At 37.7% G+C, this 19,996-nt stretch overlaps 1 protein-coding gene across 4 annotated transcripts in view; it reads right to left on the reverse strand.

Moving 5' to 3' along the window:
- RYR3 (ryanodine receptor 3) overlaps nucleotides 1-19,996 on the reverse strand; it is a 477,900-nt gene that overhangs the window by 106,901 nt on the left and 351,003 nt on the right. For all 4 annotated transcript variants that reach the window (XM_063439165.1, XM_063439168.1, XM_063439167.1 and 1 more), the window contains exons 64-69: nucleotides 17,860-17,941; nucleotides 14,649-14,779; nucleotides 11,805-12,125; nucleotides 11,143-11,383; nucleotides 10,956-11,043; nucleotides 6,955-7,047 (exon numbers count right to left, since the gene is read on the reverse strand). In XM_063439165.1, coding sequence (XP_063295235.1) covers nucleotides 6,955-7,047; nucleotides 10,956-11,043; nucleotides 11,143-11,383; nucleotides 11,805-12,125; nucleotides 14,649-14,779; nucleotides 17,860-17,941 — 956 coding nt within the window. The remainder of the gene's footprint in view (nucleotides 1-6,954; nucleotides 7,048-10,955; nucleotides 11,044-11,142; nucleotides 11,384-11,804; nucleotides 12,126-14,648; nucleotides 14,780-17,859; nucleotides 17,942-19,996) is intronic.

Raw genomic sequence — 19,996 nt, forward strand, 5'->3', positions numbered from 1 at the left:
CACTTTGCTACTTACCGTAAATCAGGAAAGGGTGCCTAGTTGGTGGAACCTGCGTAAAAACCCAATATACCTTCTTCCCCCATATTTACACTTTATATCATAGTGATTGATGCATGAAGGTCCCTTTTTATAAAATCTATTTTGCCTTGAAAATGAATGCCTCATATGTTCTGCATCAAACTTGAACAATTTCTTGAAAGCTGTGCATTGTTTACAAACTTAATATGATGTAACCCATGTTTATCAAATGTTCCAGTTTACAAATAAACAAAAGCCAAAAAAGCCTGCGATCACGAAATCACCACTCTTAATACACAATTGACAGTCAGTACAAAATAAAGACTTGATGGGATTACAGATTTGACACCAAGTGGAAAAAAAATATTACATTTCAAGTACTCATGAAACAAGGCACATCAGATAATTGATCTTAGACTTAAAGCACCAGTACCTTTGTAATACCAAAAAGCACAGAAACAAGAACCTGAGTAAAAGCAATTCTCTGTGTCCTAATTTTCCCTTGAAACCACACAGTAAGCGGACAGGCGCAGGCTGTGAAATAAAGGATTTTTGATGAGTTAATGGTAGACAAAACATGGTCCTTTCCATTGCAGAATAAAATACGCACTCTGAAAATGTCACATTGCTGATTGCACAAAAATACAAGCAATTATCTATTGAATGTATCAGATACTATACAGTAAAACAAAAGGCAAAGACACTGGTGCTTTAAGACAGCAAGTCAAAGCTCTGAGTTACACAAGCATTTTTTGTGGGTAGAGAAGAAAGCTTTTGTTTAATTCCATAGAGGAAGTGTCTATTTTAAGCTAGCCCACTGAATCAGAGTAAACTGTAGTTGTTCCTAGAATTACTATGTCTGCAAATAACTAATAAAAAGTTGTCTAGTTTCCAACAAATGGAGGTGGACCTGCCTAGTCTCCACATTATGGAGGTGGACCTGCCTAGTCTCCAGATCATGGAGGTGGAGTTGCCTAGTCTCCAGATCATGGAGGTGGAGTTGCCTAGTCTCCAGATCATGGAGGTGGAGTTGCCTAGTCTCCAGATCATGGAGGTGGACTGGCCCAATCTCCAGATCATGGAGGTGGACCTGCCTAGTCTCCAGATTATGGAGGTGGACCGGTCCAATCTCCAAATCATGGAGGTGGACATGCCTAGTCTCCAGATCAAGGAGGTGGACCTGCCTAGTCTCCAGATCATGGAGGTGGACCTGCCTAGTCTCCAGATCATGGAGGCGGACCTGCCTAGTCTCCAGATCATGGAGGCGGACCTGCCTAGTCTCCAGATCATGGAGGCGGACCTGCCTAGTCTCCAGATCATGGAGGCGGACCTGCCTAGTCTCCAGATCATGGTGGCGGACCTGCCTAGTCTCCAGATCATGGTGGCGGACCTGCCTAGTCTCCAGATCATGGAGGCGGACCTGCCTAGTCTCCAGATCATGGAGGCGGACCTGCCTAGTCTCCAGATCATGGAGGCGGACCTGCCTAGTCTCCAGATCATGGAGGTGGACCTGCCAAGTCTACAGATCATGGAGGTGGACCTGCCTAGTCCCCAGATCATGGAGGTGGACCTGCCTAGTCTCCAGATCATGGAGGTGGACCTGCCTAGTCTCCAGATCATGGAGGTGGACCTGCCTAGTCTCCAATGTCAAGCTGCTTTAGCCAAGTCTATTCAGTGTCAAGCGGCTTTAACCAAGGCTATCCAGTTTCAAGCTGCTTTAGTCAAGACTATCCAGTGTTAAGCTGCTTTAACCAAATCTATCCAGTGTCAAGCTGCTTTAACCAAAGTTATCCAGTGTCAAGCTGCTTTAGCCAAGTCTATCCAGTGTCAAGCGGCTTTAGTCAAGACTACCCAGTGTTAAGCTGCTTTAACCAAGTCTATCCAGTGTCAAGCTGCTTTAGTCAAGTCTATGCAGTGTCAAGCTGCTTTAGTCAAGTCTATCCAGTGTCAAGCTGCTTTAGTCAAGACTACCCAGTGTTAAGCTGCTTTAGCCAAGTCTATCCAGTGTCAAGCTGCTTTAGTCAAGTCTATGCAGTGTCAAGCTGCTTTAACCAAAGTTATCCACTGTCAAGCAGCTTTAGTCAAGACTATCCAGTGTCAAGCTGCTTTAACCAAAGTGATCCACTGTCAAGCAGCTTTAGCCAGGGCAATCCAATGTTAAGCTGCTTTGGACAGGGCTATTTAATGCCAAGCTTATTGGACAGGGCTATTTAATGCCAAGCTTATTGGACAGGGCTATTCAATGCCAAGCTTATTGGACAGGACTATTCAATGCCAAGCTTATTGGACAGGGCTATTCAATGTCAAGCTTATTGGACAGGACTATTCAATGCCAAGCTTATTGGACAGGGCTATTCAATGCCAAGCTTATTGGACAGGACTATTCAATGCCAAGCTTATTGGACAGGGCTATTCAATGCCAAGCTTATTGGACAGGGCTATTTAATGCCAAGCTTATTGGACAGGGCTATTCAATGCCAAGCTTATTGGACAGGACTATTCAATGCCAAGCTTATTGGACAGGGCTATTCAATGTCAAGCTTATTGGACAGGGCTATTCAATGCCAAGCTTATTGGACAGGGCTATTCAATGTCAGGCTTATTGGACAGGGCTATTTAATGCCAAGCTTATTGGACAGGACTATTCAATGCCAAGCTTATTGGACAGGACTATTCAATGCCAAGCTTATTGGACAGGGCTATTCAATGCCAAGCTTATTGGACAGGGCTATTCAATGCCAAGCTTATTGGACAGGGCTATTCAATGCCAAGCTTATTGGACAGGGCTATTCAATGTCAAGCTTATTGGACAGGGCTATTCAATGCCAAGCTTATTGGACAGGGCTATTCAATGTCAGGCTTATTGGACAGGGCTATTTAATGCCAAGCTTATTGGACAGGACTATTCAATGCCAAGCTTATTGGACAGGGCTATTTAATGCCAAGCTTATTGGACAGGGCTATTCAATGTCAAGCTTATTGGACAGGGCTATTTAATGCCAAGCTTATTGGACAGGGCTATTCAATGCCAAGCTTATTGGACAGGACTATTCAATGCCAAGCTTATTGGACAGGACTATTCAATGCCAAGCTTATTGGACAGGGCTATTCAATGCCAAGCTTATTGGACAGGGCTATTCAATGCCAAGCTTATTGGACAGGGCTATTCAATGCCAAGCTTATTGGACAGGACTATTCAATGCCAAGCTTATTGGACAGGGCTATTCAATGCCAAGCTTATTGGACAGGGCTATTCAATGTCAAGCTTATTGGACAGGACTATTCAATGCCAAGCTTATTGGACAGGGCTATTCAATGCCAAGCTTATTGGACAGGGCTATTCAATGTCAAGCTTATTGGACAGGGCTATTTAATGCCAAGCTTATTGGACAGGGCTATTCAATGCCAAGCTTATTGGACAGGACTATTCAATGCCAAGCTTATTGGACAGGACTATTCAATGCCAAGCTTATTGGACAGGGCTATTCAATGCCAAGCTTATTGGACAGGGCTATTCAATGTCAAGCTTATTGGACAGGGCTATTCAATGCCAAGCTTATTGGACAGGGCTATTCAATGTCAGGCTTATTGGACAGGGCTATTTAATGCCAAGCTTATTGGACAGGACTATTCAATGCCAAGCTTATTGGACAGGGCTATTTAATGCCAAGCTTATTGGACAGGGCTATTCAATGTCAAGCTTATTGGACAGGGCTATTTAATGCCAAGCTTATTGGACAGGGCTATTCAATGCCAAGCTTATTGGACAGGACTATTCAATGCCAAGCTTATTGGACAGGACTATTCAATGCCAAGCTTATTTGACAGGGCTATTCAATGCCAAGCTTATTGGACAGGGCTATTCAATGCCAAGCTTATTGGACAGGGCTATTCAATGCCAAGCTTATTGGACAGGACTATTCAATGCCAAGCTTATTGGACAGGGCTATTCAATGTCAAGCTTATTGGACAGGGCTATTTAATGCCAAGCTTATTGGACAGGGCTATTCAATGTCAAGCTTACTGGACAGGGCTATTCAATGCCAAGCTTATTGGACAGGACTATTCAATGTCAAGCTTATTGGACAGGACTATTCAATGCCAAGCTTATTGGACAGGGCTATTCAATGTCAAGCTTATTGGACAGGGCTATTTAATGCCAAGCTTATTGGACAGGACTATTCAATGCCAAGCTTATTGGACAGGGCTATTCAATGCCAAGCTTATTGGACAGGGCTATTCAATGCCAAGCTTATTGGACAGGACTATTCAATGTCAAGCTTATTGGACAGGACTATTCAATGCCAAGCTTATTGGACAGGACTATTCAATGCCAAGCTTATTGGACAGGACTATTCAATGCCAAGCTTATTGGACAGGGCTATTCAATGTCAAGCTTATTGGACAGGGCTATTTAATGTGAAGCTTATTGGACAGGGCTATTCAATGCCAAGCTTATTGGACAGGGCTATTCAATGTCAAGCTTATTGGACAGGGCTATTTAATGCCAAGCTTATTGGACAGAGCTATTCAATGCCAAGCTCATTGGGACAGGGCTATCTAATGTCAAGCTGCTTTGGACAGGACTATCTATCTCAAGGTTAAAATAAGCATGGCTGCTTTATGGTGCCTTGCCTTGCATAAGGTGGATTCTAGAGTCACAGTCTAAAATAAGTATTTTCCAGGCAGGTTTTCCTAGTATCAAGCTGGTTTAAAAAGAGCTCCCTCAGACAGGATTCCTGAGTGTCCATCTGCATTTGGGTGGGTTTCCTCTTTGATGAATAATGACTTGTCTGACATGGCTATACTTGTTCTAGAATTTCATACATGGCCATCATTATCTATGACTAGCAGAATCATAAGCTTGCTGGGCTTCAAAGCTTTGCTTGCAATTGTGCCTTTAACAGTTTTCTACAACACTGATCTATGAAACGCACTAAACTTGGGCGACACAAACAGTACCTCTACTCAGATAACAAATACTACAAGAAACATCAGTGGCGTCACAGGGGTTTTTCTTTTTGTATACGATTGGGCCAAGTTAAATGAATGAATAAGTGAATAATTCAGTGCAAGTAAATATACATAAAGTAAAATTTCTCAGTTACTTTCCTCAGCACTATGCTAAAGCAGGGAACTAGATAGCTAACAAAGTATATCTACTTACTACAATAACACTGATTTAGATAACTCCTTCAGAGATCAGACTGGTAAAGGGATATTAATTTACTGAGAGCTAAGTGTAAAAAAAGGACCTCGATCTCAGTACTGGACCACACATCATTGGTGTCCTATCTTGTGTTGCTGCTAGTGGTTAACTTGTATATAGAAATAAAAGCATGTGAACTTCGGTCTGTATTACTGGCATGATGTTTTATTCACTGTGTATATTTGCCAACACAATACTACAGTGGTGCATTTGGAGCTATAAAATTCTAGCACTGTCCTATACTAGTCTAAAGACCGGTTCTGGGACTCTCTTATACGGTTTATTGAAATGTTAGACAAAGTTACGTTATGAGAATCCTCAGAATAATGGCCTCTGCTACACTGTGTGACAGGCAACTGAAATATCCTCTCAAGGACACAGTCATTATAATGTATGAAAGGGTCATACGGGAACTCCATATTCTGGTGTGAAATGAGAAAAAAAATGAAATTTGCAGTTTTAATGGTAAAGTCCACCTGCTGGATATATAATACAAAACACCCTGAGTGACGCCACTACTAGGACTGATGGAACATATGAGTGGATGGAGCCAGGCTAGCTATTACAGACAGGTCATGCATGCTGTACCTTCACTTGTATGGGCTGTGTGAAAGAAAAATGCAGGAGACAAGTAAGTAAAACAGATGGAGAATGAACCATTTATGCCTTACTCATTTGTGATGTGGCTTGAAATTAAGTGAACAAAAACAGCAATGGTGAAACCCTCACAGCTCTATAGTCACACCGGGCCTTTTATAATGAGTGCTTGGCGAAATGCGTTGCCCTGGTTACTATGGCAGAAATTCCATTTAAAATTATATTTCAAAAGTAAATGTATTTTCTGTATGTCCTGTTACAAAAGAATGTTGTCCTATAATTACTAATAAAAACTGATATATAAAGTAACAGGTTTCCAGGAACTTACTCATTATCAATTACTAGTACAAACAATACATTTGCATGTAGGCATCTCTGCCTTGGTGGGCCTTAATATAAATATATGTCATGTTTTGTATTATTTTTTATCTTTTCTGACAGAGTATATGTAACTAGTAATAAGTGTATTCTTCAGTGTAACTTCTATGTTTCAATATTACGGGAATTTTGGCTTGGCCAGACCAAAACCCTCGATTTCAACATTCAACCCAACACTGGGTGCACCTTGGCTTTGCAACGAAACCTGTGGCATATAAAACTGAGCCTGAATTATATTTTTTAGTGTCCATTGGATTTACAGTAGTTTCAGTTAAAAGTGCATTATTTGTGTATTTCAACTTGTTCAATACAGAAAATATACATGTTTTTTTCAGTTTTTTTTCCAATTTGACAGTTTTCATTATTAGGTGAAAATAAGTTGAAACAGTGATTGAGGACAATCGTCCAAGTTACAACAGAGCATATTATTTTTCGTTTTCTTTTTTTTTTTTTTAAACCTGACAAATAGTACATGAACCATAAGCAATACTGGTGTATTAAAATAGTTTAATCTACACCTTTTTTCCATGCATGCACTAAAATAATAGTCTAATAAAATATTATAGAAAACTCAGATAAACGTCCACTGTTAATTAAATCAAAGAGCACACAGAAAAAGCTAATATAATCCAGCTGTAATTTCTTGCGATCTGGCAATTAAATTTGTTAAATATGAAAGTTTTGTTTTTCCCATTTGATTTGCTTCTCTGAAAAGACTAAACAAGCTTAGAAAGCTCCTAAAATAGACTTACTTTTGACATCTTGCTCTTGTTGTTTCCAGTTAGAAATGCCAAATTATTGATCTCATTCTGAATCACAAAATTCTGTTCTTCTCTCTTAAAATTCTAGAACAAGTAACACAAGTGTTAAGAGAGTCTATTTAAAGCCACTCCAAACCCAGTTTTTAAATTTAATCTGCATGTTTGTGTTATCTTTGAAAATGGTAATATATTAGAGTAAAAGGAATATTTAAAAACAAAGAAATAATGAATTGCAGCATGTTAATGTTTGAATAGAATTCTGTTTGTTAATTTAAAAAAAACAAAAAACCTAGATAATATATATATAATCTAAGTACTTTTAGATACACACATACACACTGTATATTATATATATTTATATATATATATATATATATATATGCGTGTGTATTTCGTTCTAACTGTATTTTGATTTTAATTAAAGAAGAAAAACTACCACAACAAGAGGACATAGTCTTAAATTAGAGGGGATGCATGGAATAGCCTTCCAGCTGAAGTGGTAGAGGTTAACACAGTAAAGGAGTTTAAGCATGCGTGGGATATGCATAAGGCTATCCTAACTATAAGATAAGGCCAGGAACTAATGAAAGTATTGGAAAAAACTGGGCAGACTAGATGGGCCGAATGGTTCCTATCTACCGTCACATTCTATGTTAATATATATATTGATATCAAAATACACTTAGAATTAAATTGTATTTATATATATATATATATATATATACACAAAATACAGAATCCAGCGCACTCGCTTATTAACTAAACAATGCTTTTTAAATCTTAGATATTGTAATAGTTTTATTTAAAAACACCTCACCTAGGCAAAAAATGATGGGGGTTTAGTTACATTATATGATCATACATTGCATAAGCCTGCCAACTACGTCAAAGTACCCCATATTCGGCAGGTCCTATCTTAATAGCAGCCTAATGCTTGCTCTTGGTTTTGCACCCCTCCCTGTTACAGGTGCCTCATTCCAGGACCCTATTTAGCCTTGACTTGCAGAGAGTCCCAGTAAGGAAGTATTTCCCAAGTAAGTGGATTAATCTCATAAGAGCAAGCATTAGGCTGCTAGTAGGATAGGACCTGCCGAATATGGGGTACTTTGACGTAGTTGGCAGGCTTATGCAATGTATGATCATATAATGTAACTAAACCCCCATCATTTTTTGCCTAGGTGAGGTGTTTTTAAATAAAACTATTACAATATCTAAGATTTAAAAAGCATTGTTTAGTTAATAAGCGAGTGCGCTGGATTCTGTATTTTGTATATTTTGGCCCCAGCAGCACCCTATAATGTATACATGTTTAGGTGAGTGCAGCCCTCTTGGTTTCATATATATATATATACAGCCAAAGGAAATCAGCACTGAGACATCGCAGACAGAGGATCCTTAACTAACATACACTTCTTTCCTCTAATGGGTTATATGGCAGAGAGGGGTCTAATAGAATATAGCTCAGTATGATTATAAGAATATGTAAATATGTCTATAATTGTGTTGTTAGGCCTATTTTTATTTTATTTTTTCTTATTTTAAAATTTTTTTTTCCTTATGAAGTTGTTTCAAATATACATCATTATGGTAATCTTTTAACCATGGTTCTGCGAAGTCTCATATGCTTTTCTTATTTCTTAGATATAAAGTATGATGTATTCCTATTCTTAGGAAATATTAGTACTTAGGTCTCTATAGGTATAGGTAGGTTTGTCACATATAAAATTATATACGTACATTTTTTAATACATATATGGTAGACTTTAGCAGTTTATATAGGATCACTTAGGTGGACTATTATGTAGGATCAGTATCACTTTAATATTATGCACTCAGCACTTTCTTGTTTATAGAATGTTTTTTTGCACATATGTGGTCTATGATTATTTCTTGGGCTTAAACAGCCTTTGATATTAGAATATTATTAGCACTTTATTATTGTTAAATTTAGTGAAATATGCACTTTGAGAAGTATTAGAGAGGGGAGGTTGCAGATTATATTTTGCATCTTATTAGGTTACTATATTATTAAATGCACTTTGAGCACTTGATTATTGGGATATCAAGGAAAGTATTCACAGGGGTTAATTAAGAGATGTGTCAGACAGTATGACCTTATATTATTTAGAATCATGTACTAATTAGGCTTTTTTATTGTTAATTTTATGTATGTAATGACAGTGGTGTACATGTTTACTGGGAGCCTGAGTATGACCATTCAGACAAGTGTGTATTTATATAGCAGGCTTAATGCATTGATACAATGTATTCCCTTAGTATGGTGAGTGAGATCTTGCTCCCGTGCGAGGGGTGGATACAGAGATAGCAGTTTTGTAAAACACGCATGCGCCCGACGTCTCCATGGAGATGGAGGACGCGGGCTTTCAGGAAGTAACCTGAGCGCGCGAACAGAGAGACGTATGCTCCCTGTGCCCACCCACCCGCTCGGAAGGGAGGATGGTCGGCCCCCTGCACATCTGAACTGTGAGTTTATTTGATTACTTTCCTTATTTAAGCAATGCTGATTTTTAAATATGTTTGTATTCTGTCCTGATGAAAGTTCCCTAGCGGAACTGAAACGTTGACCGTTGGAATAAAGAATTATTTTTGATTTTTTGAATAAATCCTGGGAGTGCTGATTTCCTTTGGCTGTGTCTATTTAGTGCAATCGAGCACCGGGTCTGCTATTATGTAAGTTGGAGTGCAAGGTCTCTTTATCTTTATATATATATATATATATATATATATATATATATATATATACATTTTACGTGTATATTTATATAATCTTTTTACATAATTAAGTAATTTCACTAATTACAATTTGAGGGACCTGCCTTACAACCCACACAGAAATTCCAGAGAATTTTATTTGCTGGCACTATATTTAACCCTGTAACTTTCCAAGACATCATAAACCCTGTAAATGGGGATACTGTTTTACTCGGGAAACTTCGCTGAACACAAATATGAATGTTTCAAAACAATAAAACATATTATCATGATGATGATATCATCAGTGAAAGTGCAGTTTGTGCGTGAAAAATGCAAAAAACAAATATGAACGCTAACTTTGGCCAGGGTCTGTGACTAAGTATCTACTAAAAAAGAAAGGACATACCCCATTTTGAATTCCTTGGGTTGGCTACTTTGCAAATGGCATGCCATTATGGGGGTAATTTTCATTCCTGGGCTGCTATGCCGTCTCAAAGGCAACATAACCAATCTTTCATATTTCATTGTGTAAAAACAGAAAAGGGGAGATACCTATATTTGACCCTGTAACTTTTAAAAACCTATAAAACCTGTATATGGGGGGTACTGTTGCACTTATGAGACATAACTGAATACGAATATGTGTATTTTATTGCAGTAACATCCAACAGTATTATGACATGCACAGTTAAAATTAAGAAGATAAGGATGCAAACTCATGTATAGCAAGTAAAATATGTTTATAAATCTTTTATTAAATACACCAAAAAAGAAACAATAACAAACAAACAATACATAAAGTAACCAAAAAAGGCACATGTGCAAATATAATTACCACCAGTAATCAAGCCTAATAGGACAGAACATGAGTCACCAATCCCTGCAACGTTTCGGCAACACTTCTGCTGCCATTATCAAGGGTGTCAGTTTAATTTTTGGTATCTAAATCCAGGAGGTGAACACACACGTTTAGGAGTACAGTGACTCTAGACTTGGCTGGTGAAACCCAAAAGTAAAGCTTTAATTTAAATAAAAACTATGCCTAGGAACTCAAAGAGCTTTTAATTCAAAGCAACGTTTTGGCAGTCTGCTGGTTTCATAAAGGATGCAGCAGAGAGCCGAAACGTTGCTTTGAAGTAAAGACTGCTCACTCTCAGCTCCTTAAATACCCAGACCTATTTCTTTATTTAAATTGAAACTCATTTAATTCTTGGCTGGAAATATTTATTGCCTTGCTATTGATATGTGAGCAAGCAAATGAAAGTAAAATTCCTTACATGAGATTTGCACCACAGAATGAAGACTTCGGCCACCATTCGGAAGAGCTCATCAGACTCAATGTTTGGCTTTTTCAGCCAGTTGGATCTATGTTGGAAAAAAAAAGGGAGAATTGTCATCTGGAACTGAAAGATAGGACAGAGTGCTTTTAAAGGGCTGGGAAAGGGGGGTTCAACATTGGGATACCTGTTATTGTCCACATATCGGATCAGCATAGGATAGAAGGCATAGAGATCCCTACACAACACAGCAAACTCATCGAGAATGAGAAGTTCAGCCTCCTGAGTGTCCGACTTGCTGTCTGCTTTTAGCAGTTCCTCCTCCTGCACAATTTTTATCGCTTTCTTTTTCAGTTTCTCCAGCGTCGGAATGAAATGACTTTTCAGGAGGTCGGGCTGAGCCTTGCTGATAATTGGTTGAGCATAAACTGCAAACAAACCATCAGTACATCAATAATAAAGACTAATTATAGGAAACAATAGTAGCAGCCTACAGGGGAACGTTCAGGGGCAGTGTCTTTGAAAACATAAACATTGCTTTTGTGTATTTGGCACCTCCAGCACGAATTTAACCAACAGTCTTAATTGGAAAAGTTAACCTGGAGCAGGATAAACTTTAATTACACTGAATCAGTATGTGTAAATTTTATAAGATAACACCATCATAAGGTTTGTGACTAAATAATAAAAGCCATATGTTGCATGATGGATGCCAGCAAAGTCCACTGCCTCTGTGTCCAGCTCCCTCTAATGCAATCTAAGAAAGATTTCCAGAGTATCTTTCTAGGTAATAACGGACCTATAAGACAAGTGGCTAAATAAAATTAACACGTGCATAAGCTGGCTAACCTGCAATTCTCTTCATCCACGAAGCCTCGTCTATTCCCAGGTTGTTGTTGATGATCTTAAGAATGTTACCAAGGATGACACTTAGGTGTTCTGATGTAACTTGTGTACAGCATGGCCTGGCATTTTCCGGCACATTTTCTGTACCCCTCTCCCACCAGTAGGACAGATAATTGCACAGCATGGGCAAAATGACCTCGATAACATGTGGCATGTCATTGTACCTAGCTCCAGACTCTGCCAGTTCATTAATCTCTTTCATCAATCCTTCCAAGTGTGGCATATCTGAACACATTTCTTCTACCGTGTCTGGCATTCCAAGAACTGCAACAGAGAAATTCAACATGATTACCCATGAAAAACACATTACATAATTGTCATGGACCCAGGGTTGCAAGTTAGATGACTTAACACTCCATTAGCACAGACTTGAAAGGGATAGAAGTGTAAGCAGGCATAATCATTCTTATTTGCCCGGAACAGTACCTAAACCATCTCTCCCTACATACATACATAAGTAATATCATATATAGGTTATAAATAATGGCAAGAACTTTAACCCCTTAAGGACACATGACGTGTCTGAAACGTCATGATTCCCTTTTATTCCAGAAGTTTGGTCCTTAAGGGGTTAAGATATATTTGTAGGTTTTATAAGACATCTACATCAATCTCTAAGATGTTGCCTTGTCACTGATGTCTTTTAATGTAGGGCTCACCTAAGAAGTTTGCACTGATTCTGGTCAACTTACATTCCATAATCTATGTGCAGTCTTGGTGTTCAATTCTCGAGCAAGCATGTCCCAGGCTGGCTAGAGATGTAGAAATATTGTGTTTGGTTATAGTAACTCTTGCTGGCATGGTCTCCCCTCTTTAAAAACAAACAAACAAACAAAACAAAAAACATACGATCCCATACCAAGGCCAAGTTCCCCCTGCAGACTGATCATTCTTTGCTGACGTCACTCCCCCTTGTTGCAGGGGGAGGGACCTACCGAAGGCCGGGCTTAGTAAGGAGTTAGTGCCGCCATAGGTCTTTTGTTGCCAGCATGCTATGTGTGCTGACAAGTGACACCTTTTATGCACAGGAAGAACATTAGCAGCCTAGAACTCTTGAAGCTGTCAGATAGGATAAGTATAAAAATATAGGGAATAAATAAACAAAACATGGAAATCCCTGAGAAGTAATAGTTGCGTAAAGTAAGAATACAAGCCAGCATTTGGTTTTCTAATGTATTCTAATGTATTATATATGTATTATATAATAATTAATAAAATATATGTGTTTACTGTACTGTAGTCACATTTTCTGATTCAGACTTTTTCCCAACGTGGTCAGCTTTTAATTATCCACACAATTTACTGAATAAACTCATCAAGCAAAAAGACCTATGAGAAAGAACTAGCATATATAATACCAATATATATATCTATATATATATATAATGAAAAACATTCTGAAATCAATTATCTTTGTATACTAATGTTGCTATTAATAGTTATGCTGGTGGGTTACTGATGAACACTGTGTATTAATAAGCATACCATGATCTGTATTAACACCAGTGCATGATTGGTACTTAGCATGCCATAGGACTATATATATCCCTTAACTGGCAGAGACACACTGGTTATTAAGTAATAATTGCTACATGTGTACTGAATAGCAGTACACGTTTAATTCAGTAACTTCAAATTGGGTTGCAGAGTAGAAGATTTAAATATCTAAGGTAGCTTCATAGGCAAGTTGGCTAAAAGGCCATTTATTGCCAATGTTTGAGGCATAATATAAAATTATTTAATGATCCATATACTTACAAAGATTCTAGGTGCACTAGAATTATACCTAACATTGTTTGTTTTTTGTTTTTTGGTTTATCAGAACTAATTTCTAGACCAGTGGATGCCAAGTTTAATATGGTATTGAGTTGGCAAATAGAAAAACCAAACTCAAGCGTAAAAAATAAAATGTGCAAAAAAGTGCACCAAATGGGTATTTCTACATAGAAAATATAAAACAACGCACAAATACCACTGCACATAGATAATCGGCACAAACTTGAACATCTTACTTAATATACTTAAATATCTTCTAGATAATGTAAAAAAAAATAAATAAATAAACTAAACCAAAAATAAAAAAAACAGTCACAAAATCAGTTCTTTGTATATATCAGGAAAAAATTATATCCACACCCAGTACATCAAGTCACACAGCCAAAGACAGAAGTGAACAATTCTAGTACTCTCTCCAACCTAGGAATAGGTATCTAACACCAGAGGTAGTACAAAAGATGCATAAACAGAATCTCCAATAGTTTGTCAACCCATTCCTTTATTGCAAAACTAGCTCAGTGCCATGATTTTAAGTTTTAATATAATATATAAAAAAGTAAATAAATAAAAAAAAAAACCATATTTGTTACTCTCCACTCAGTGACAAATTTATCTACCTTGTACTATGAAAAGCATGTGTTGGTGCCTCAGTAAATTTATAGTGGGTAGTTGACTTGGGCTTGACTAACATGATGCGTTTGTCCAGTCCACTGGGGACCCACTCAAACAGCACAGAGACACAGTTTTGGGAGAAGATTCTAGAGGTTGAGAACCACTGGTGTAAACTGTACAAACAACTCTAATATGTGCAAACATTTAATAATATTTCAAGCATCTACGAAGAGCAGAAGGGTTGAACTGAGTGGTCCAACCTCTCCTAGCTGCTGTGGATATCTTTGGCTTGTATGAAATTAATTTATAATCTCCTACAAATTGCTGACAAAGAGGCATTGGAACGCACTCAGTACTTCTGTAACATCCTGTGTGCCTGATAGAGGGAAGGATACGTACTAGCACGCTCTCGGGGAGACTTGGTGTTGAAAACCGAAAGTGGGTTGTTATGGTTTAGAGAGGGTTCAAGAAAAGCTACTGGAATTGCCCCAGCCAGAGCTGCCAAACACTCTCCCAGAGCCGGTCGCTGCCTGTGGGAAATCAAATATTACAGGGTTAATAGATTTTAATAGTATACTGAACATGTTTTGTTTTACAGCCTATACAATGGGAGTCAGAAACCACTCAAATTCAAGTATCCATAAATATGACTATTTTGCAACATGTTGTTGTGGTTGTGTAGGATATAGTTACATGCTAATGTAGGCTGAGAAAGACAAATCTAAGTTGAGAATTGGGTTTTATCTATCAAGAAACCCTATGTACATACATTTCTCATTATTATTTAATATTAAGCATCTTGCAGGTATTTGGATGGTTATGGATTTTTAAGCCTCTCCGAAGGTCATCTAACGAGGAATTGCAAATATTGCGGTAAAATAGCTGAACTTGGGTCCACCCCCCCCCAATCTGTCTATTTTGTCATAACATTTTCATTTCTCTGGTCAATTCCAAACAATTTTTAATCTAGTGACTGTCCCAGTGAATTAAAAAGGCAAACACATATGATCAAACCGTATTAGAGGGTAAACATGCTGCTTTGGGCCTTGACCCCTATAAGTCTTAGCCACCACAAAACATGGCATATTATTAGGAGGATTAAAGTTCACTGCAGCCGGATATCCATAGACTGGAATTCAGTGGTTTACATATTATTCACACACTTAAGGTCTGTTACTGTAAAACGTGTGCTGGAATCTAACACAATATTAACTTAAATCATCACAATTCACTTGCTTTGCTGTCTGGCTACCAATATATTGATAGTATACCACCTACATCATTCTGCAGAAGCTCCCACAGATACATACATGCAGCAAATAAGGAAAATTATTCTATATACTGTCTCTACAAGTCTACAGTTGACACCTTAATTGATTACACTCTGGATGCTGGTACTTATGGTTAACTCATTCCATCATAAGCTACACTGAAGTAAAATCTTTGATCTTGTCCATGTGGCTGGAAAGATACAGAGATAGAGAGCCCAATTAATCAGCTCGAGGTATTTATTTATGTACTGTTCCCGCTGGCTTTCTTCCAAGTTGCCTGAATTAAACGGCTGGAACATTGCATTGATTGGCTATCTCACAGTGTGCTGTCTGTTCTTTTTGACAGGCAATTTAGTTGCTACATGTCAGCCTCAATAAAAAAGGGAATAAAAAAAAAATATTCAGACAACAGACATTTCTAAAGACAAGCAATTTATCCAGAGAGAATTTTGTTTGCCAGCGACACAGGCTGCGCCAGAGTAGGAAACAAGAAACATCCCTGTATTGAAATAGCATTTATGCAAGGACGTTGAATGGAGAAAATGGTTAAAGCATAAATGAATAATGCTCTGAGTAAAGTCTATCCTGGAATCAGGTGGGATGTTGACAGGCATCTTTAAGGATGTCACTGTAAAGGTTGTGAATAGAGATTGGATCACTGCTGGACATAGCAGGTATTCTGCACCCTAGTAAGCACCGGTAAGATATGATATCTCAAACATTTTAAGTATTTCCTACATAGTCAGAAGAAATATACTATATGCAGTCAGTGTTGCTGGAACACGTAACAGTTCATTGCACTAATATTTACATATTTAACAATAAAGGAGAATAAAGAATACTCCCCTTATTGTGATAGTCTGCTATTTATTTGTCTGGGTATTAAATCGTTGAGAAGACATGTAAATTGAAAATATTTCCTGTGCGCACTGTCTCACGTAGAGCTTTTGTATCTCTGGAATGTGTTTAAAACTCTATTTATCATCTATCCCTATCCTAAAGAATACAACTCATACCAATTCAACCTCTATTCATGCCATAATAATAGATGACACAAAGGAAAATAAAATGTTGTATTATTATTTGAAACCTGCCTTGCAGAGGTTTTTTTTAGCCTTTCCTCTAGCAATATACACAAATGCCTTAAAATAAAATATGTATTTTTATTGTTTGAAGCTTTTCTAGCATATTTCAGCCATTTAAATTGAGGAAGTTAAATTCACACCACATTTTTTTTTAAAGAACTTCTCTTGTCTCTTATCTTTAAGTCATCAGCATCTTTGGACAGGAACCAATACACGATAAAGACCACCTCTGCGGGCACCTTTGTGGTAATGAATTTGGTTGGTCCTAGGTTATAGAAGATGACCTGCTATATTCTCTTCTTACACACCAATGGAATGTTAACCTTCATATATATTGTTACCCACAGGCTGAACCCTTGTGATACTGAGGCCACTGGAACACTGTTGATTGATTGGTGCAACCAGTTAGCATGATAAGGGCAAGTTGTAATTAACATCTACCTACATGGGCTGGGTATAGTCCAGAGGCTGAAGCAAGACCAGGTAGGATATCAGGAAGATGCCATAAGCATGTACTAGCACATTAAAAAAAAACCTCATTTAATATATTTTAAAGGACTTATGGTGCAAAAAAAAAGAAAGTGCAACACTTTCTACAGTGGGAATTACAGATCGAGAAGAGCTCCATTGTAAGAGTTTAGCAAATGGATGGAACCTGAATGTCTGGATTATTATTTTGGGAGGTCTAACATGAGTTGCAATATATAGCAGGACTAGAAAGGGCTGGAAGTGACAAACAATAGCCACAATCCCATGTGTGCAGTTTGGCCAGAACCCCATATGTAGGCCAATCAAACATTTTAATGAAAAAAAGTAATATAGAAACTCTACAGAACTCAAACTAATTTGTATTACTTGCTCAAATGTGAGTATTTTCTAACCCTGTCCCTGAAGGGCATGAACCATCCAGATATTGTTAATATTCCCAGTATAATAGAATTGTGAAATGTGTCAATCCTGGACTATCTAACTTGAGGACTAGGTTGGGAAACTCTGATCACAGAACAAACTGTAACAGGTATTAAGGCCAGGCTGGGTCTGATGTTGACCAAAATATTACATACTTGCAAGATAATGAAGATATAAAAAGTAAGTATGATTTTGCCTAAGCTGGCCCTTATTAAAAACTATATTGATGAAATGCAACTAAAAACGTAGAAGAGAAAAAGGGGAGGAGGTGATTAGGTCCACTCAGGGATTCAAATAATTTAAGTAATATTTCTAAATTTGGATCATGTAATTTACAATTAGTACCTTTCAACATAGATGTTCTTTCCTGTCCCAAGGGAGTAGAGACTGCACAGGATTCGATAACAGGAAACTTGCACATCATCCACTGAAAGAAGTAAAGACAGACAAACAGTAATTCAATTGTCACTTAATGTACTTTAATATTTCATAGATTAATATATTTATATTCTAATGTAAAAAAAACAAAAGCAAGCAGTAACACATGGAATTAAAGAAAGAGCATTAACCTAGAATTTTAGTTTTCCCACACATGGACTTTTCGTAGCATGATATTCCAAGATCTCTGGAATGGTGCCCATCGCAAGGGTAAAAAATGGCAATAAATATGTGAGTGCAGGGTCAGTTGTGTTTAAACTTTAAAATTCATTTCAGTCAATACGAATGGCAACTCATTTTTATTCGGACTGATCGGGTCCATTGGTCAAATGACTGAACTCAGAGACAAAAATTAACTAACTAAAAGGCGCAGATGACCAAGCATGTCCTTTTCGGTTTGTGAGTCTAAATTCCACCTGTGGCACAAAACAAAAGCCACGAGGATTGAAAGGAAAAAAAAAAAAAGATGTCTAGGAGATAGTCACTATACGAAGATTTTTATTCACAAATCAAGTGATAATAGAGGGGGAAAAAAGGAGCAGAAAATAATCTGATTATATTTTATATACTTAACTGCTACTCCTGTTTACCTCTCTATGATTACTTTTTCACACTTGATCTGTGAATCAAATGACAAGGAAGTGCTCCTATCAGTGTACTACAAAATATATACCTAACATTATATTATATATATATTTTGCACGGATTGGACCACTTTTGTGCCCCTTTGGTTTGTCTGATTTGGTTCTTGAACTGTGTTTCTGATACCAAAATTCTGCTGAGCTGAACAGACATTTTGCTAATATTTGGGTGTCTTGAAAAAAATGTTCTATTTTCAGAAAAAATGGTTCCTTTGAGGCAAATTTTCTCGCCGTGAACATGTCTAGTTCTGTTGTGTATTTTTACACCCTTTTTGCATTCCTAAATCAAATAGGGCCAAAAATAGTAATCTCACAGAGCAATATAAGTAGAAGTGTTATGTATAACCTGCACGCACTGGAATTTAGAGAGTGCTATTTCTCCCACTTTATGTATCTCGAATATTATCCTGCATCTGAAATCCTATTATGAATGTTAGTCTAAGCTTTGTAAAGAGACTGATTTGAAATAGCACTATACCGTTTGACAGTGGTTACTTTTAGAGTTAAAGAAGGTTACCTCATACATCATTCCTACATCCACTCAAGCAGAAGAATTGCCGTGTTTTCCATTCATAAATTTTTTATCAAATGAATGGAAAGCTGCTCAACATTGCAATGAACATGCATGAATGAATCCCATGGGAGGAATTACTGAACATGTGAGAGTGAGATTGTCATGCACGTCTCTAAATGAGTTTTGGAGTAACAGGTCCTGAAGATACCATAGTCCTTCCCGAACAGTCTATATCTTCTGAACATGGTCATCGGGCAATCTGTCATGCAGCGTTGCTTCTCTTTGACTGAGGAAAATGCAACCTTAGTTGTGGAAATGTCAAAAATTAATGTTCTGATTCTTCATGTTATCCATAGGGCAAAGAGACACTAAGTCACATGGAATATCATGTACGTGATTAAGAATGTCCCCGAGTCAATATCAAGAGAAACTGTCAATAAAAAGGTGTGCAATTTAAGAGATTGACTCTTTCCTAGCATGGTATAACTCTAACGATTGTGTCAATACTCTGCTTCTCTACAAAGCTAATGGGCACACTTTGATTGTCCTCAGCACTCATTTTCAGGTCCAAATATGTTGTACAAGACATATCTAGGTGTCGTTCCATAATTATGGAATGAACATCACTGCCCAGTTATTCCCCAGTTCAGGACACATTGCACTCCATACACATACAATGCAAAACTTCTGTACTTCTAGAAAAGAGGGACTAAGGGAATTAGCAAAAAATAAGGGTGATACCTCCTAAATAGGGGTTGGGGATATGATAATAGTTTATTATGATAAATAGTTTCCTATAGACCGTGTTTGGGATATTCATCATCTCTTGTTACAACCAGAGCCGGATTAAGGTTGCACAAGGCCCTAGGCAGGGTGTTGGTCCACTTAA

Source organism: Pelobates fuscus, chromosome 13 (assembly GCF_036172605.1).
Source record: "Pelobates fuscus isolate aPelFus1 chromosome 13, aPelFus1.pri, whole genome shotgun sequence".
NCBI lineage: Eukaryota > Metazoa > Chordata > Amphibia > Anura > Pelobatidae > Pelobates > Pelobates fuscus.